Source organism: Ovis canadensis, chromosome 16 (genome assembly GCF_042477335.2).
Source record: "Ovis canadensis isolate MfBH-ARS-UI-01 breed Bighorn chromosome 16, ARS-UI_OviCan_v2, whole genome shotgun sequence".
In the NCBI taxonomy this organism is placed as follows: Eukaryota; Metazoa; Chordata; class Mammalia; order Artiodactyla; family Bovidae; genus Ovis; species Ovis canadensis.
The window spans coordinates 36,997,362-37,015,120 of NC_091260.1; the positions used below are offsets into that span (position 1 = coordinate 36,997,362).

The window sequence follows — 17,759 nt, forward strand, 5'->3', positions numbered from 1 at the left end:
GAAATAATAATTTTGATCTTGTTAGTATACCATGGGCTAACTAAATTTCTCTAACATCTAAATTTCCAGCCATCTGCAGATGTCCTAACTTGGACTATGAAAATGACACAGAAGAGTAAACAGAAAAAACCTATGGTTGTATGAAACTTGGTTTTCTGCTTTCGCTCTCATATTAACTTATCACTTAAGGGTGAGTGAGTGAGTGAAGTCGCTCAGTCGTGTTCGACTGTTTGTGATTCCATGAACTGTAGCCCACCAGGCTCCTCTGTCCATGGAATTTTCTAGGCAAGAGTACTGGAGTGGGTTGCCATTTAGGTCTTCAATTTTATTTTATCCTATTTAAATCTGATAAATTAGCCTATTACTGTTGCATGGGTGCTAGCAGAGACAAAAGATTTTGTTTTTAATTTAAAATTTTTTTGTTGAAATATAACTGACATATAACATTATGTTAGCTTCAGGCATACAACATGATTTGGTATTTGTATGTGTTGGGAGATGAATACCACAATAAATCTAGTTAACATCTGTCACCATGCTGTGCTGTGTGTGCTTAGTCACTAAGTCGTGTCTGACTCTTTGCGACCTCATGGACTGTATCCCGCCAGGCTTCTCTGTCCATGGGGATTCTCCAGGCAAGAATACTGGAGTGGGTTGCCATGCCCTCCTCCAGGGCATCTTCCCAACCCAGAGATCGAATCCAGATCTCCCGCATTGCAGGCAGATTCTTTACCAGCTGAGCTACCAGGGAAGCCCCATCTATTGCCACACATAGCTATAAGTTTTTTTTAAGAACAAAGGACTTTGTTATTCACAACACAGCAAGAGGCATGAACATCATATTTACATCAATTCACCTTGTCCTCAAATCCCACAGGGATGATGTGAAGGGTCCAAATAGATGCCTTCCCCCACAGTGGGTTGCGTTAGAGAAGAGGAAAACTTAGTTGGGGAATCTATTTCTTTTATAGTAAGCAGAAGAAAGCCTGTTCTTTGTTCCAGATGGAGAGGTTACCCCATCCCTCAAGACTGCTTGTTGCAAACTCTGAGAAATGGTTTACCAGTCATCCAGACTTTGCATCCCATCCTTAGCATATTCAACAAGACATGCAGGAATGCGAGAGACCCATGGGGGAATGTCTTCTAAGATAAATGTTAGGGTTTCTGGTCCTAATCAGTTTATTGGCATTTGAGTCAGCAAGATGATGACTCAGCTCAGTTCAGTTGCTCAGCCGTGTCAGACTCTTTTTGATCCCGTGGACTGCAGCACGCCAGGCTTCCCTGTCCATCACCAACTCCCCGAGCTTGCTCAAACTCAATGTCCGTTGAGTTGGTGATGCCATCCAACCATCTCATCTTATCCTCCGTTGTCCCCTTCTCCTCTTGCCTTTAGTCTTACCCAGCATCAGGGTCTTTTCCAATGAGTCAGTTCTTCACATCAGGTAGCCAAAGTATTGAAGTTTCAGCTTTACCATCAGTCCTTTCAATGAACACCCAGAACTGATCTCCTTTAGGATGTACTGGTTGGATCTCCCGCAGTTCAAGGGACTCTCAAGAGTCTTCTCCAACACCACAGTTCAAAAACATCAATTCTTCTGCACTCAGCTTTCTTTATAGTCCAACTCTCACATCCATACTTGACTACTGGAAAAACTATAGCTTTGACTAGACAGACCTTTGTTGGCAAAGTAATGTCTCTGCTCTGGTTGTGACTTAAAGCAGAGTATTACCAAGTTGTTAGTGCCTACTTTAGTTGTTAATTGGTGAACAGTATGATACAGAGGTGGAAAGAATATTAGAACTCCTAATTTTATAAGTAATCAGACTTTTGGGAGAGGAGTAACTTGGCTAAAATCACACTCCAAGTTAATGGCAGAACAAGAGTGTCTAGCTTGCACTAGAAGTCCACTGTCCTTTTCACCCATCCAGTTTCTATTCTACTTCTCCAGAAATGTTCTCAATTCAGAACGATTACGGGGCACTGCTTTACATTACCCCAGCTCAAATCTGGAGGATAAATCAGAATTCAATTCATTTCTAATTGTAGATATGTAACTGTCTAGAGTAGGGGCAGGTCCCTGTTAGGGGTAGTTTTTCTCAAACTTAAGCTTAAGTCTTAAATCAAAAGGTTGCATGGTGAGCACAGAATTGGAATATATGAGTATTCTAATGATATAATCATCAAACCAGAGAGGCCACATGGATTCCTTTTGATTTAGGATATTTCTATTTAGACAATGAGGTTGGAATTTTAGAATGTATTCACTCACATAATATTTATTGACCATCTGCTATGTGTCAGGCATCTACTATGTGTAGGCTCTGGGCCCAGGGATAGTCTTCTCTTGACAAGTGCTTTATAGAGATGTATTATTCAAACACTCTTCTAAGTTAGACAGCTAAGTGCCATTACTTTATCTCAAAAGAAAAAAATTATTATCTTAGAGGCCTTATATGATTTCTCTTCATTCTCATCATAAATCTGTACAGTAGAAAATAATTATCACATTTTTGCAGATGAGGAACTTGAGACTTACAGGGGCCAAATAACATTTTCAAGTCACACAACTAGCAAGTGGTAGGAAGGTCTTTCTTTTGTGGCTCTATTGTCCTAGTTCCCAGGTGTCTCAGTGGTAAAGAGTCTGCCTGCCAAGCAGGTAACTAGGGTTCAATCCCTGGGTTGGGAAGATCCCCTGGAGAAGGAGATAGCAACACCCTCCAGTATTTTTGCCTGGGAAATCCCATGGGCAGAAGAGCCTGGGCTACAGTCCATGGGGCAACAAAGAGTCAGACATGACTTATGGACTAAACAACAACAACAAATCCTAGTTCCATGATTTGGGAAAGATCCTAATCTCAAGTCTGCAAATCAATTCAGCAAACATTTACTGAATGACAATGATGTACAAAGTTTACTATGTGCAAGGTAGTGAGCTGTTCTCTAAAGAGGACACAGAGATGAAAAAGCAAGATTCTTGAATACTTGAAGGTTACAATATAGTGGAGAACACACACACATACTCATGCGTAAAAGCTGGAATTAGGTAGATAAGCAGTACAAAAGATATGCTATGGGAACATAAGGAGGAGAAAAAATTCCAACTAAGAAGATCTGAGAAGGCTTTTGGGAAATGGGAACTGAAATTTTATGATCAGATTGCCAGGAGATGATAGGGAAAAAGAACTCTAAGGTGAGGCTCCCTCAGCAAAGGCCTGAAGGCAGGACAGTGCTGGGCATTACCCACAGCATGGAGGACTAGAGATATTTTGGTGGGATTGTGGCAGATGATGCAAGAAAGGTAAAGAGATGTTAAAACCACGGAGGATTTGTATTTGATCTAGAAAATTTAGAGCTTAATTCTGTATGTAAAGAAGATCCTTTCAGGGATTTGGGGCAAGGGAGAAATATGATCCGCTCAAGATGATGCTTACTGCCTTTAGAAGCTTTGTCGCTGGGTCTCCACTGCTTTGCCTCGTGCATGGTGCTTGCTGGGTGCAAATAAAAATGCGGCATGAAGGGAGGCGGACTAGACCAGAGGTTGAATTATCAGTTAGGTTCTTGTAATTTTCAAAAAGAGGACACATGGAATCAACACTACAGAGGAAACAACCGTCTTTGATAGTGGATTTCATGGTAAAAGGAGAGTTAAGGGTGCCTTTGACTTTCTCGACAGGGAAGATAGCAATATTGGGAACAAGGCGCCAGCGAAAAGAACAGTCTTTTGGGGAGGATGGGAATAGGGAAAGAGTCTCAGTTCTGTTTTGGATTATGTTGTATTTGAAGTGCTGGTAGGACATCTAATACAAGAATTTCCAGGTCTAGAGCCTTTTGAGCCCTCTTTTCCTTGAGGAGGTGTCATGTTCATATGCCTGACTTCATCTGTTGTGTTTTATACAGATTTGTTCTCATTTTGGTTTGATAGTTAACTCTACATCCCTTAAAATCGTGGGGAAATAACTTAATACCCTATGCAAGAGCTACCCTGCCGAGAAAGAGAAGGGGGAAATGAGTTAAGTGGTTGGAGGGGAAGTGATATGATTTTTATGCTTTCAGCTGCCGACTTTACTCTCCATAGTCATTAACTGGGGTATGGATGGCGAAAAACATTTGAAAGGGACAGACTCTTAAGAAATCATTCAGTAACGGGACAACATGCATGTACTTTCAGTTCAGTTCAGTTCAGTTCAGTTCAGTTCAGTCGCTCAGTCGTGTCCGACTCTTTGCGACCCCATGAATCTCAGCACGCCAGGCCTCCCTGTCCATCACCAACTTCCGGAGTTCACTCAGACTCGCGTCCATCGAGTCAGTGATGCCATCCAGCCATCTCATCCTCTGTCGTCCCCTTCTCCTCCTGCCCCCAATCCCTCCCAGCATGTACTTTACTGCTAATTGAAAAATAATGTCTTGTAACCAGAGGTGACCTACTCTCCTGGGTACTCTTCTAATTGACGCTTTTACAGAGCTAGAACCTTCACAGGTTACATTTTAAGAGTCCTACTGATAGTCTGAATTATAAGGGGATACATTGATTTCTTCCCCCGCGCTATTTTGAGCTATATATTTTGGGGAGAAAGCACTCTCAGAGAGTTTATTAGTTCCCTCCCTTTCCCCTCACTCCTCCGTAGTGGAGAGATCTGAAGTCCGTCCTCATCTAGTCTCGCACCCGCCCCCCACCCCGCGGGCCCCCCAACCCCGTCCCGCTCCTTCCCGGCCCCACGCAGGCTTTCCCCTCACCGGGCGTGGCTCGTGCCCCCGGACCGTTGGCACAAACACCAACCGTCCCTCCTGTCCCGTAAGGCGCGCGCGCGCCGGGCGGGTGGGGCGGGCGCCGGGCGGGTGGGGCGGGCGCGCGGGCGCTGGGGCGCGAGCAGGGCTGTGGACGCGCTCCCAGCCTCCAGCCGCGCGGGAGGAGCCGCGGTCCGAGGGACGCGCCAACAGACCGTTGAAACTGGGGCGGGGGAGCTCTCGGTTTGCGTTTCTGGGAAAGCAGTTGAAATCAGTGAAGCAGAAAAAGCAAGTTGCGAAATGGATAAGTTTAGTAAGATCCCATCTATGTAGAAAGCGTCACAGAGCCGGATTATTTATGTGTAAGTCTGTAAATACGTTGGAAAAGGTCTGACGATGCTTTGAGGAAAGGACTAGTAGCTTGCAAGAGCGGGTGAAAGGAGTTTACTTTGTATATTGTACATTTCTGAGATAGTGAACGTTGTTATTATTTAGAGTGAAAATGTTATCATGTAAGAACAAAACCCCCTGCGTTTGGGAAGCTTGGGTGTCCTTTTCCTTCCCATCGGTAGAGCCCTGCTCAGACTCAGAGCACCAGCAAGAGATGAGCCCGGAAAAGCTTCTTCCTTCTCGCCCTTCTCCGTGCCTCTCTAAACCACCTGTTTCCCCGTCACCTTCTTATTCCAAATCCTTCGAGGTGGACTCTGGCCTTTGCCAAGGGATCTTACGCACAGCCTTTCTCATTATTACAAATCTATCTTCAAAATTCACTCCCAAAGATATTTTGAGGATAGTAAATTACTCAGGCGCTGAACATTTGAATTAGCCCGTTATTCGTAAAACATATTTGACAAAAAGTTAAGATAAAATCTTTATAGAGTATGTATATATAGATATATATTTCCTAAACAGTTGTACCATAGTTTTTTTTCTACTTGTATAACCACATGATGTTAAACTAATTTTAAAAAATTTAAGGTTTCATTTTGAACTAATTTGGCATAGAAAAAGTTACAAAAATGGTGGATAGAATCCCATTATATCCTTCACCCAACTTCCCTAAATATTAACATTAAACATACCAATAATAAATGATTATAGCCAGGAAATTAGCATTGTTATTACTCTATTAACTAATCAACAAGATATTATTCACATTTCTACAAGTATCCAACAAATGTCTTCCCCCCACCCCCAGCTCTAGTCTAGATTTCAATCCAGGATTTCATAATGCATTTAATTGTCATGTCTAATTAGCTTCTTCTGATCTGTGGCAGTTTCTCAGTCTTTCTACCTGTCTGACACTTTTGAAGAGTACTACTGGCCAATTATTTTGAATGTCCTTCAATTTGGGTTTATTTAGTATTTTCTCATTATTGAAGTTATAATTTTTTTTTTTGGGGGGGGCAAGAATATCACAGAAGTAATGTTGTCCCCTTCCAAGTACACAATATCAAGAGGCACATGAGGTTTATGTGTCATTAATGGTGAGATTGCTTAGTGAAGGTAGAGTCTGCCAGGTTTGTCCAATGAAACATCATAATTTTTCTTTTTGTATTTAATCATAAGAGGCAAACATCCTCATCATATTCACACCAGTTTTAGCATTCAAGGTTTCTGACTGGTATAGTGTGTGATATTTGCCAAATGGTGATTTTTCTGTTTCCATTATTCTGAAGTTAAATTTCAATCTGAATATTTAAAAGGCACAATAGCTTTTAAAAGGAAAATTTTGACTAATATTTTTCTACTTTACATTAGGGGGAAAAGGTATTTGGAAGCTGTGAGATACACCATGGAATTAGTGGCTACAGTGGAATTTATGAAGGTATTGCTCATAGAAAACTGAATTCTAAATGAATAATTTGCTATCCTTAGTACTTGTAAAGAACATGGGGTCTAAAATCATAATTTACATGTATTTATAAACTCATTAACTGAATTGGTTGTTACTCCTAAGTTTGTACCCATTCTTATAAATGGGTAAATGTAAAATGGTATTTAAAATAGACCAAAGACAAAAAGTCTTTAACACTATTTCCAATGTGTTGCTATTTTTAGTTGGTATTGAAAACTAATCCTTTAAATCAACAGAACATCTGACTCTTATCCAATGATATTTCAGTTTATTTAGCCTCCATGTTTGCTGAAAGGATTTACTGGAAGTTGGAATGAGTATCCTTTGAATGCACTGAAAGGAAAGTAGAATTCTTGTGGGTGAAGTTTAGAGATCTTTTAATCCAAGGGTTATTTGACTAGCAAGAATTTTGATGAATCTCATTTGAAGATTGTTACCCTCTGCAGCATTTCCCCTAACCTTTATCATTGTAGATAGAAAATTGTCTTAAGATTGGGTCTTAGCCTTGGTGCCATTTCTCTTGCTTTTCAGTGTGGAGGAACGCAGGAGACTGAGTTTAGATTTTTTTACAAAATCACTGACCCTTTTGACTATCATCATATCTGTTACTTTCCCCACCTCAAAGGCATAAACTCATATGTTGTATTAGAGGGAAAAGATCCCCTGGAGAAGGGAATGGCAACCCACTCCAGTATGCTTGCCTGGAGAATTCCATGGACAGAGGAGCTTGATGGAATACAGTCCATGGGGTCACAAGGAGTCCCACACGACTGAGTGACTAACACTTTCAATCCATTGTCAGTTGGGGTGGGGGGGGCAGGGAGGAGGTAGTTGATAAGGGGAGGAGGGAGCAGGCTTTCAGACTGTCAGAGGTTTCGCCTCCTGCCATATGGCACAGCTCTCCTCTCCTGGCAGCCTGGCAGCTCAGGTGTGGCAGCTAAGGCTGCACAGCCCATCTGGCTCCTTTTCGTTTTTCCCCAAGCCCCTCCTTCAACCCCCAATATCATCCTCTTCTTATCACTTATTTCCTAGTCTCTTCAGCTCTCTTGCTGGGTCTTCACTCCTTATCAGGTCACAGGCTCTTTCACCAACTCAATAACCATTGTTTGGGAAGAAAGCTCATAAGATCAAGTGAGAGAAGCTGACCACTTAGAGCAAAGGAGAATTTCTTGAATAAGTAAATCAGTGCTCCCCCCTTTCTTATCAGCATAGAAATCTTGCCACATTTCCCAGTCACTTTGAATAAGGAGGGAGAGCTGATGAACACGTTGGGGGAACACGCCTAAACTCAGTTGCTTACACAACGGTGATTATCGCCAAAACAGAGGTGGCCAGAGTTACTGTACCCCTCCGATGCCTCAAAGGCAGCATGATAGGGTTGGAGAATGAGAAGTGGGGGCCGAGGAGAAGGGTGCAGGACCCGTTATTACGAAACATTTTTGTTTCTAGTATGGAAAGAACGTTAATTCACAGAACCCGCTTCTTTGCCCGCCAACCCTCTCGCCTCCTGCGGCTCTCCAGCCCTCCGCGCCCGCCGCAGCTCAGACCCGCCACGGCTCGCGGCAAACCTTGGCGCTTCGAAGCGCGCCTCCGCGGACAAAGAGCTGGAGGCTGCGGGGCGGGGCCGCGGCCGGGAGGGAGGGAGGACCCAGGCGCGCGCAGGGGGAATCCCTCCCGGAGTCTGACGTCACCGCAGTTCTGGCCAATGAGAAGTCGGGTAGGGGAATTCCCGCTCCGGCGGCCGCCCAGCAGGCTTTTTAAACGGTACTCTGGGGACCACGCTCTAAGAGAGGTGGGAGGAGGGGGAGGAAAATGGAGGTTAGGAGTGAAATATGATCGTCCTAGGGGACAAGACTCCAGAGGTTTGTCGATTAAGGGTCAAGACTGGCTTATTCTTGGGGGACAAAACCAAAAGCGGTCGAGGAGAGGCTACGCTCGAGCCAGTAGGACAAACGCCTCCAGAGATGGAGTGGAAACTGGAGCGCGCCGCCCGGAGGAGGGTCCGCACTGAAGAAGAGATTCTGTGGGTGAGTAACGCTCCTCCGTTTCTTCGCCCCAACTTCCTAAAGGGGTTTCTTGTCGAAGTCACTGTTCGTAATACCTGTCTAGGACCAAGAGGTAGTTAGAACTCTAAATCTAATATTGAATTGTGTAATTTATATTCTGGAGGTGGTTGTTTGCTTTAAAAGTGAACGTAATTTGACAAGCTGAGGCTCTAGAAACATTCACACCTAATATTATGATTTTTGTAAATAGTATGTTGCCTCTATTTTCAAAGGAGGATGTCATGCGGGTGCTCGACAAAGACCTGAAGCAGAGGAGAGGTCAAGTTTCTCCCAAGGTGAGTGTCCAGTGCTTAATCGAGCTCTCTGTCTTAAATATGACTTTGAACAAACTAATTCTTGCTAAAGAAGATATTTGTTGGAAGTATGAAATGGTCTGAAAATGTAGAAAATTTGCACGTCTCATATCATCACTAACTACAGAGTCTATATCTAAAACATTTTTGTAAGTAATTGAAGATTTCTGCCAAATAACGGTAATCATTTGTATCTGAATGGTGCTTTCCAGTTTTTGCCTCTACAGAAAAAAAAAAAAAGCTTGAATGTGTCAGGTAGGCAGTGCATCTCTAGCTGGCTGTTAAAATTTCATTTTAACAGTTGCTAGTTGCACTCCCCTCTGTTGCATTCATAATCTTGCCTTCCAAAGAATCGGAAATGGTGCCATCTGGTGGTCAAGAGGAGAAGTGCATAATTCACCGTCCTAGCTTAGTAATTTAACTGTTGATCCAGTTAATTTCACCTTGAAAGTCTGAACGCAAAGGTTTTCAGCTTCTCTTGTAATCAGTGTGAAAATAAAACAAATCCAAAGATTTTCATCTTAACTTTTACATATAAAGAGCTCTTTTATCTTTATGGATCCCAGATGGCGCTAGAGGTAAAGAACCCGCCTTGCCAATGCAGGAGACAAAGGAGACGCGGATTTGATCCCTAGGTTGGGAAGATCGGGTGGAGAAGGAACTGGCAACCCACTCCAGTATTTTTGCCTGGAGAATTCCATGGACAGAGGCGCCTGGTGGGCTGCAGTCCATAGGGTCGCACAGAGTCAGACACGACTGAAACAACTTAGCATGCATGCGTATGCTTTAGATTTCTCATTATCAGGATTCACTTTTTTTCTCTCTAAATAGTTCACATTCCTTTAGTCTTTACGTATCGATTCTAGTTTCAAATCCACCAGTATTAGAGTTTTCTAGACCTTCACATTTTTCTGTATTTCATTGGTGACACAATAAATTCAACACATAACTTTCAGAATGCACTTTCAGAATGCAATGACTAATATCCTTTGTATCAGGAGAAAACAAATGGCATTTAATTCCTTAAATTCCCTGAATACTCATATATTTATTTTTCCTGAACATAGCTGAAGATTTGTCTTATGCCCAGATTTTGCATAACCATGACTCCTAGATATTTTACTATTTAATACAAACGACTGGCTTTTTGGTCTGTAAATAAAAGTCATTGGAAAAACTGTAGTTAATTATAACTTTCTTAATTCACTTGTAAGCCATAACTATTTTCATATCTGAGCCTTAGTTTATAAACCTAAGTGGAAGTATTTTGAAAGTTTTTTTTTAAAGTTTTTGAATACATGAAAAAATATTGATTTTATTTCTTATGATATTTTTGGAGAAACAGGTTTTGTCTATAAGTTTTAAAACATGTTACTATTAAGATGAAAGTTCTGCCACTGTTTCATGTTACAAATTTAGCCTCAGTGACCTCATGGGCCATGATGAGCAGCAGTGACCTGAATCAGGTAGGCAGTGTATTGTTAGCTGGCTGCTTTGGGTCAATTCAGCAGCCACAACTGCCCTGCCACTTGCTTCTGGATAAATTCTTCTTGTTAACGAAGTACACCGGTGACCTATGTGTGATGGGTTGGCAGTGTATTGTTAGCTGGTTGAATATGTGAGTGCCATCAGCTAACATGCAACTGCTATCTTATTGCATGTATAATGAGCATCAGTAATGGGTATAATTAAATCTAGGTAATATGTGTGTGTGTATGTGTACTTTTTGCCATGAACCAGGACCCTCTTTACATAATGCTTATTATGACTTTTCACTTATAATACAATGAACAGCTTTATAATGATGAAGAAACTACTCAATAATAATCAACTATTACTTAATCATGTTAAAAATTTCAGATAATATTCTGGAGTCTGTCGTACTTGTAGACAGTATTAAAGTATTTGAGAAATTATATATTTGAAGTACAAAATTTAGAATATAATGACAATTTGGAATGGAAGAACTAAAATGTTTCCTCCAATTTTCAACTAAAAGTCTTCAATATTCCTTTTGAATGATTAGTTTCTTAATTTGACATTAGAGTAGGTCTCAGTTACCATGTGTGTATACAGCTAAAGGTAGAATGTAGGTAACTTGCCAAATGAGTCAGTCAACTAAAACATTTTCACTTGAATATGAAGAAAACTGGGGATCTAGAGGAGCTGGGGGATGGGGTTGATTGTTTAGAAGACTTGTCTCCAGTCTTCATTTTCTGTAAAATCACAGACTCATACAGTGTTTAGAAAAGAGCATGAGATTTAGTTTGTGAAGGGGGAGAACTGACCATTCAACATAATTTTAAATATTTTCTTATTCCCTTGGAGCACATTTTGACCCATGGAGCAGTTCCAGGTTTGTGCTGGGTCCCAGACACACTGTGGTCGTGTAGACATTTGCAGCAAGTTCTTGGAACTGACTTTTGCTGGTTTGGTCAATTATTTTTACCCTAAATTAGGTGTAAGAAATACATTACATTCTTTACTGCATTGGATTATAAGTTATTGGTAAAATAATTTAAATTCTTATTTAAATGTAAGTGTTTTTAGAACCATGGGTTAAATAGATACCTATGATTTGACTCTTAAGTGTTTTGCTACTTTCAAATCTTATCTCCTTGTTGTTGCCTACTATCATTCCATTTTCAGCATCTTTGTATTTAAATATCCTTTACATGTAAATATTGTTTTCATCTTGTTTTTCTGAGGTTAAATTTCAATATGTTATTTTCTATAGACAACCACTGATCTGTTGATAAAAAATAAAACCTACTAAATTTAAGAGGCTGGTCCTTTGTGTTTCACTTTTTAAAAATTTTTGTAAAGAGCAAGACATAAAATGCCAACATTGATACTGAATAAACAGAAGACATAGTTGTTCCTATTACTGAGATGATGAGAAAGAAGAAAGAATGGAGTGCAGTAAAAATAAATGAGATCAATGGGTAAGAAGGTGATTGTATGTATAAATTCAAAAAGAAAACGTTGCCATAGAAGTGAGAAGGAAAGAGAGGGGTCACACTTGGGATGTCAAAGGATGAGAAGAGGAAAGAGGGTTGAAAAAGAAGAGGGAGGCAGGCAACACTGGTTCAGAGTATTTTTTCTTGGGTGTTTTCTCTTGCGGCAGCCCCATTGGTGCCGGGGATGTAATTGCTCCCCATCACACCCTCTGGAAAATGTCCTACTCCCTCACTACTCTTTACTTGCCCTCCCCCAGCAGCTCCTGCCCCCAAAAGAGAAGGCTTCCCTCTGCAAAGTGTGGCCTTAACTATTCAGAGGGAAGAGGGTATGTGAAGAATGGAAAGACGTGTTATGTATTAGTTTCTTGGTGTAACAGTTAGGATTTTATTGTTCCCTGGGGAAGATGAAGTCAAGCTGAGGGGTAAATATAGAGTGTCATCATATTAGCTTCACCCAAAACTGACATTTTTCTTTCAAAGGGACATGTTGTCAGGACTACACGTGATTTTGTACAGGGATCACTCAGGATTTTCCAGCTCATGATGGGCAGTCTTGAAACACAGTCATTATGTTTAAAGAAAATAGAGAAATAGTTTTTGTTTTCCTTCTTAGATTTTGTATATATATATATTTTCTTATTTTTTACTGGAGTGTCTTCCTACTTGAAATTACCTGAAGTCCAATTAGGTCATTTGCTGGGGTCCAGCCCCCGCAGGATCCAGGGAAACCCGAAGGAGAAACGGCGCCGGCGATTGCGATTGATTTAGAGAGAGATAGATAAGAATGTTGTAGATAAGAAAATAGAGGAGAGAAAGAGGCTGATATTCCTTGGTTTACATAGAGAACCAATAAAACTTCAAGACAAGAAGTTTGCCCTGTTCACGGAGGCCACAGGTGCCCTCCCGGTCTCCCGAGGGAGTGAAGACGCAGAACGTCTTCCTGTTCAGGTCTTAGAAACCCGGGCAGATAAGTGAATGCAGGGAGCCCCCATGCTCCAAGGGATCAGCTTGAAAAAGAGAGGGAGAGGGAGAGAGAGAGAGAGAAAGATAGAAGAAGAAACACGGGGTGACCAAGCTTCTGCGAGGCCCCCTGTTAATGTCAGAGGAGTTGGTGAAAGTCATGAAACAGTAAAACAGACAGATTCTGGTTTTGGGGTAGATGCTCGAGAAAGCCTAGGGAGCCCCTTGAGTTCTGAAGCCTTGCTTAACAGTTCTCTTCCACATGGCCTTTGTCATGGGTGGGATCTCCCGTGGTGGCCTCTGGCAGTCATTATAGTGTGAGTATACAGTTAAAATGTTAGCAGCTTTTCATAATTCAGTAACTGCATATACATCCACATTTATATATAACCTGTCAAAATAGTATATTTGTGATAACAAGAAGGAGTATATATGTTATGTTTTTGCTTCAGATTTTTCTCTTTCGAGATTCTTATGATACTCTGATTAAGTCTGATTTAAATCTTTTTGTGCTAGAGCCAGCTTGTCCTAGTTGGTGAGAATCGATTGCTAAATTTTCAGAAATTTTACAAGCCCGTTATGAAACAGTAGATTAAAATTGACTATGTGCAATTGTTCACGCCATAGAAATTGGAAATGCAGCAAATTGAAACTCCTCCACTAGGGATTTGGTTGTTAAGCATTCATGAGTCACCACTGTATGTTTGTTACATGGTGGTGGTTTAGTCACTAAGTCCTGTCTGACTCTTGTGACCCCATAGACTGTAGCCCACCAGGGACCTCTGTCCATGGGATTTCCCAGGCAAGAATACTGGAGTGGGTAGCCATTTCCTTCTCCAGTGGATCTTCCTGACCCAAGGATTGAACCTGGGTCTCCTGCATTGCAGGTGGATTCTTTACTGAGCTACCAGGGAAGCCCATATGTACAATCAGGTCAGTTCAGTTCAGTCGCTCAGTTGTGTCCGAATCTTTGCGACCCCATGAATCGCAGCACGCCAGGCCTCCCTGTCCATCACCAACTCCCAGAGTTCACTCAAACTCATGTCCATCGAGTCGGTGATGCCATCCAACCATCTCATCCTCTGTAGTCTCCTGCCCCCAATCCCTCCCAGCATCAGAGTCTTTTCCAATGAGTCAACTCTTCACATGAGGTGGCCAAAGTACTGGAGTTTCAGCTTTAGCATCCGTCCTTCCAATGAATACCCAGGACTGATCTCCTTTAGAATGGACTGGTTGGATCTCCTTGCAGTCCAAGGGACTCTCAAGAGTTTTCTCCAGTACCACAGTTGAAAAGCATCAGTTCTTCAGTGCTCAGGTTTCTTCACAGTCCAACTCTCACATCCATACATGACCACTGGAAAAACCATAGCCTTGACTAGACAGAACTTTGTTGGCAAAGTAATGTCTGTGCTTTTGAATATGCTATCTATATTGCTCATAACTTTGCTCCAAGGAGTAAGCGTCTTTTAATTTAATGGCTGCAATCACCATCTGCAGTGATTTTGGAGCCCAGAAAAATAAAGTCTGACACTGCTTCCACTGTTTCCCCATCTATTTCCCATGAAGTGATGGGACCAGATGCCATGATCTTTGTTTTCTGAATGTTGAACTTTAAGCCAACTTTTTCACTCTCCTCTTTCACTTTCATTAAGAGGCTTTTTAGTTCTTCTTCACTTTCTGCCATAAGGGTGGTGTCATCTGTATATCTGAGGTTATTGATATTTCTCCCGGCAATCTTGATTCCAGCTTGTGCTTCTTCCAGCCCAGCGTTTCTCATGATGTACTCTGCATAGAAGTTAAATAAGCAGGGTGACAATAACAGCCTTGATGTACTCCTTTTCCTATTTGGAACCAGTCTGTTGTTCCATGTCCAGTTCTAACTGTTGCGTCCTGACCTGCATACAGGTTTCTCAAGGGGCAGGTCAGGTGGTCTGGTATTTCCATCTCTTTCAGAATTTTCGACATTTTATTGTGATCCACACAGTCAAAGGCTTTGGCATAGTCAATAAAGTAGAAATATATGTTTTTTCTGAAACTCTCTTGCTTTTTTGATGATCCAGCAGATGTTGGCAATTTGATCTCTGGTTCCTCTGCCTTTTCTAAAACCAGCTTGAACATCTGGAAGTTCGCGGTTCACGTATTGCTGAAGCCTGGCTTGGAGAATTTTGAGCGTTACTTTACTAGCGTGTGAGATGAGTGCAATTGTGCGGTAGTTTGAGCATTCTTTGGCATTGCCTTTCTTTGGGACTGGAATGAAAACTGACCTTTTCCAGTCCTATGGCCACTGCTGAGTTTTCCAAATTTGCTGGTATATTGAGTGCAGCACTTTCACAGCATCATCTTTCAGGATTTGAAATAGCTCAACTGGAATACCATCACCTCCACTAGCTTTGTTCATAGTGATGCTTTCTAAGGCCCACTTGACTTCACATTCCAGGATGTCTGGCTCTAGGTGAGTGATCACAGCATTGTGATTAATTATAGTTATTAAGAATTACATTTATGTATGTATATACATGCTATAGGTACACTATGATTAGTATAAAATTTCAGAAATGAAATACAACTTCTAGGGAATATTTCTGGCCAGTTCGTATTTATCCAAATGTCCGGCACACTCTGCTACATGTAACAGCACACTCTGCTGCCATTAGATGAAGATCAGGAGTTAGCAGGAAGTACTCCTCTCCACTTCCCAAACAAACTGAAACAAACGTCAAGTCACTGAATTATTAACCACTAAAAGTAAAATAGATTTTGTCTGTGTCAGAAGGGCAACTGCTCAATACTCTTTTACCTACTATTTTTCTGTTATCCTTCTCAGTCAGGCAGCCCATAGCAGTTTATTTCCCAGACTTTTTGATGCTGAGACAGAGCTTATGCTCAATTCAGGAAAGATGCATTATTTTTTCCTCTGTGTGTTTGCTGGTGGTGTTCATGAGTCATTTAAGGTCTGGGCAGCAGAACATGAGTAAATGGCTCTCTTCCCTTTTACCACATGTAGCCTGGTTGGACAGGCGTCCCAGCTGACTCAGTGGGTAAAGAACCCGCCTGCAATGCAGGAGATGCCAGAGATGTGGGTTTGATTTCTGGGTGGGGAAGATCCCCTGGAGGAGAGCATGGCAACCCGTCCCAGTATTCTTGCCTGAAGAATCCCGTGGACAGAGGAGCCAGGCGGGCTACCGTCCATAGGTCACATTGAGTCGGACACAACTGAGGTGCCCGAGCACACAGCCCAGCACAGCCTGGTTGGACGCCATAACCCTGAATGGACACCCATACATCACACATTCAAACCCCCACCTGCCCTCCCTGCATCCTCAGAGTGGTGAGAGAATCAAGTCCAATCTTGTGGAGACTGCAGAATGAATAAGGCAAACAAGTCAGGAGATACATGAGTTAAAAACCCACTTTCTATGCCTTTGGAGAGAACTGGTGGTTTGGGGCAGGATGGACATCTGAATTGTTTTCTCCGGGACAGTTCTGGTCTGTCTGGCAGTGGGGTGTCTGTGTAGCCTCTGCACTGCTGCACATACCCTGATGTGAGCACATAAGCACCCCAGCAGTCTCACAGCACTGCTGTGAACTCATGGGAGTCATAAGTGGGAATATATGGCAAGAATGTTCCGGAAGCAGCACTTGAAGGCTAAACAAAGTTTTGCTTAGAGGCCCAGAATTCAAATTGCTTAAAGGCTTTTGGGGGCACACTGGCAAAGGACAGATAGACTGGTTAGGTGGTTTCCATTTCTTCAACAATAGGTTAGTATTGATTCCTGAACACTTGATTCACCTTGGTAATTCGGAAGGGGCTTTTTGTTCAATTTGAGTCCCCCTACCCCCACCATAACCAATTTACAGGTGAGAAAACTGAAAAGTAGTGGCCTGGCTAAAGGCCCTGCTGCTGGTGAGAAGGAGAAGCAGGCTTACTTACACTGACCGCCATTCTTCAGGAGCTCCTGCAGATCCCCTTTACCTGAGGGGAACCACACTCCACCCCTACCTGAGAGCTTACTAAATCCATTCAGAGCTGAGGGTTGGACATATATGTTGAAGCAGAAGGTATTCCAGGATATATTTGGTTTAAGAACTTGTAAGTGCTGTAGCAGAATTATATACTCAGGTGGGCATTGCTGATTTCATCATGAAAAAGAATCTTCACTTTCACTCATCAGGTCAGAATTGGAGAGTCAATTCACTTATTTAGACTGGGTCTTCCTTCTTAGCCAACTTTTTTCACATTGTTTTGCCCCCACTATTCCTGTTTAATTCCTTTATGAAATGAAGATATATTTCATGGGGCTAAGGTTGCTTTGTTAGTAATTAGAAGGCTGACAAAACATAAAGATCAGGACTTTGGGAGAAAAGATATATTGTGATTCTCAACAAACTCAGTGGTTGCTGATGTTTCTCGTGTAATTACACTCACTCCCTTTTTTTACATTAACCATTTTGACTGTTTGAAGTTGATTCTTCTTCTTATAGCCATGGGAATGATGTACCATTGAATTCTTTCCAAATGGCTAATCTAGTTTGACCAGATTAGCAACCAAAATTAACCTGTAAGGAATTAACCAAAATTAACCTGAAGGAATCAAGCTGAATGATCATATACTTATGGCTTTTTTCTTACACTTGGAATTTTCACTCAGTAATACAGACTGACTCAAGTGTTAATATTTTAATTGTGGAATTTGAGTTACTTCTGGAAAATAAGAAATATTGAAAATGATCAAGGCTTTTTCAAATGTTATGTCATTTATATTGACATTAAATGATAATGTCATTAATAAACAACTATGCAGAGTACATCATGAGAAACGCTGGGCTGGAAGAAGCACAAGCTGGAATCAAGATTGGCGGGAGAAATGTCAATAACCTCAGACATGCAGATGACAC

The 17,759-nt window shown here is 41.7% G+C and overlaps 1 protein-coding gene across 1 annotated transcript in view; it reads left to right on the forward strand.

The window, feature by feature from the left end:
* The first annotated feature begins 8,369 nt into the window (after positions 1–8,369).
* CDC20B (cell division cycle 20B) overlaps positions 8,370–17,759 on the forward strand; it is a 71,899-nt gene continuing 62,509 nt past the window's right edge. Inside the window, 2 exon segments of the mRNA XM_069556535.1 lie at positions 8,370–8,611; positions 8,863–8,925. Coding sequence (XP_069412636.1) covers positions 8,417–8,611; positions 8,863–8,925 — 258 coding nt within the window. The 5' untranslated portion in view covers positions 8,370–8,416.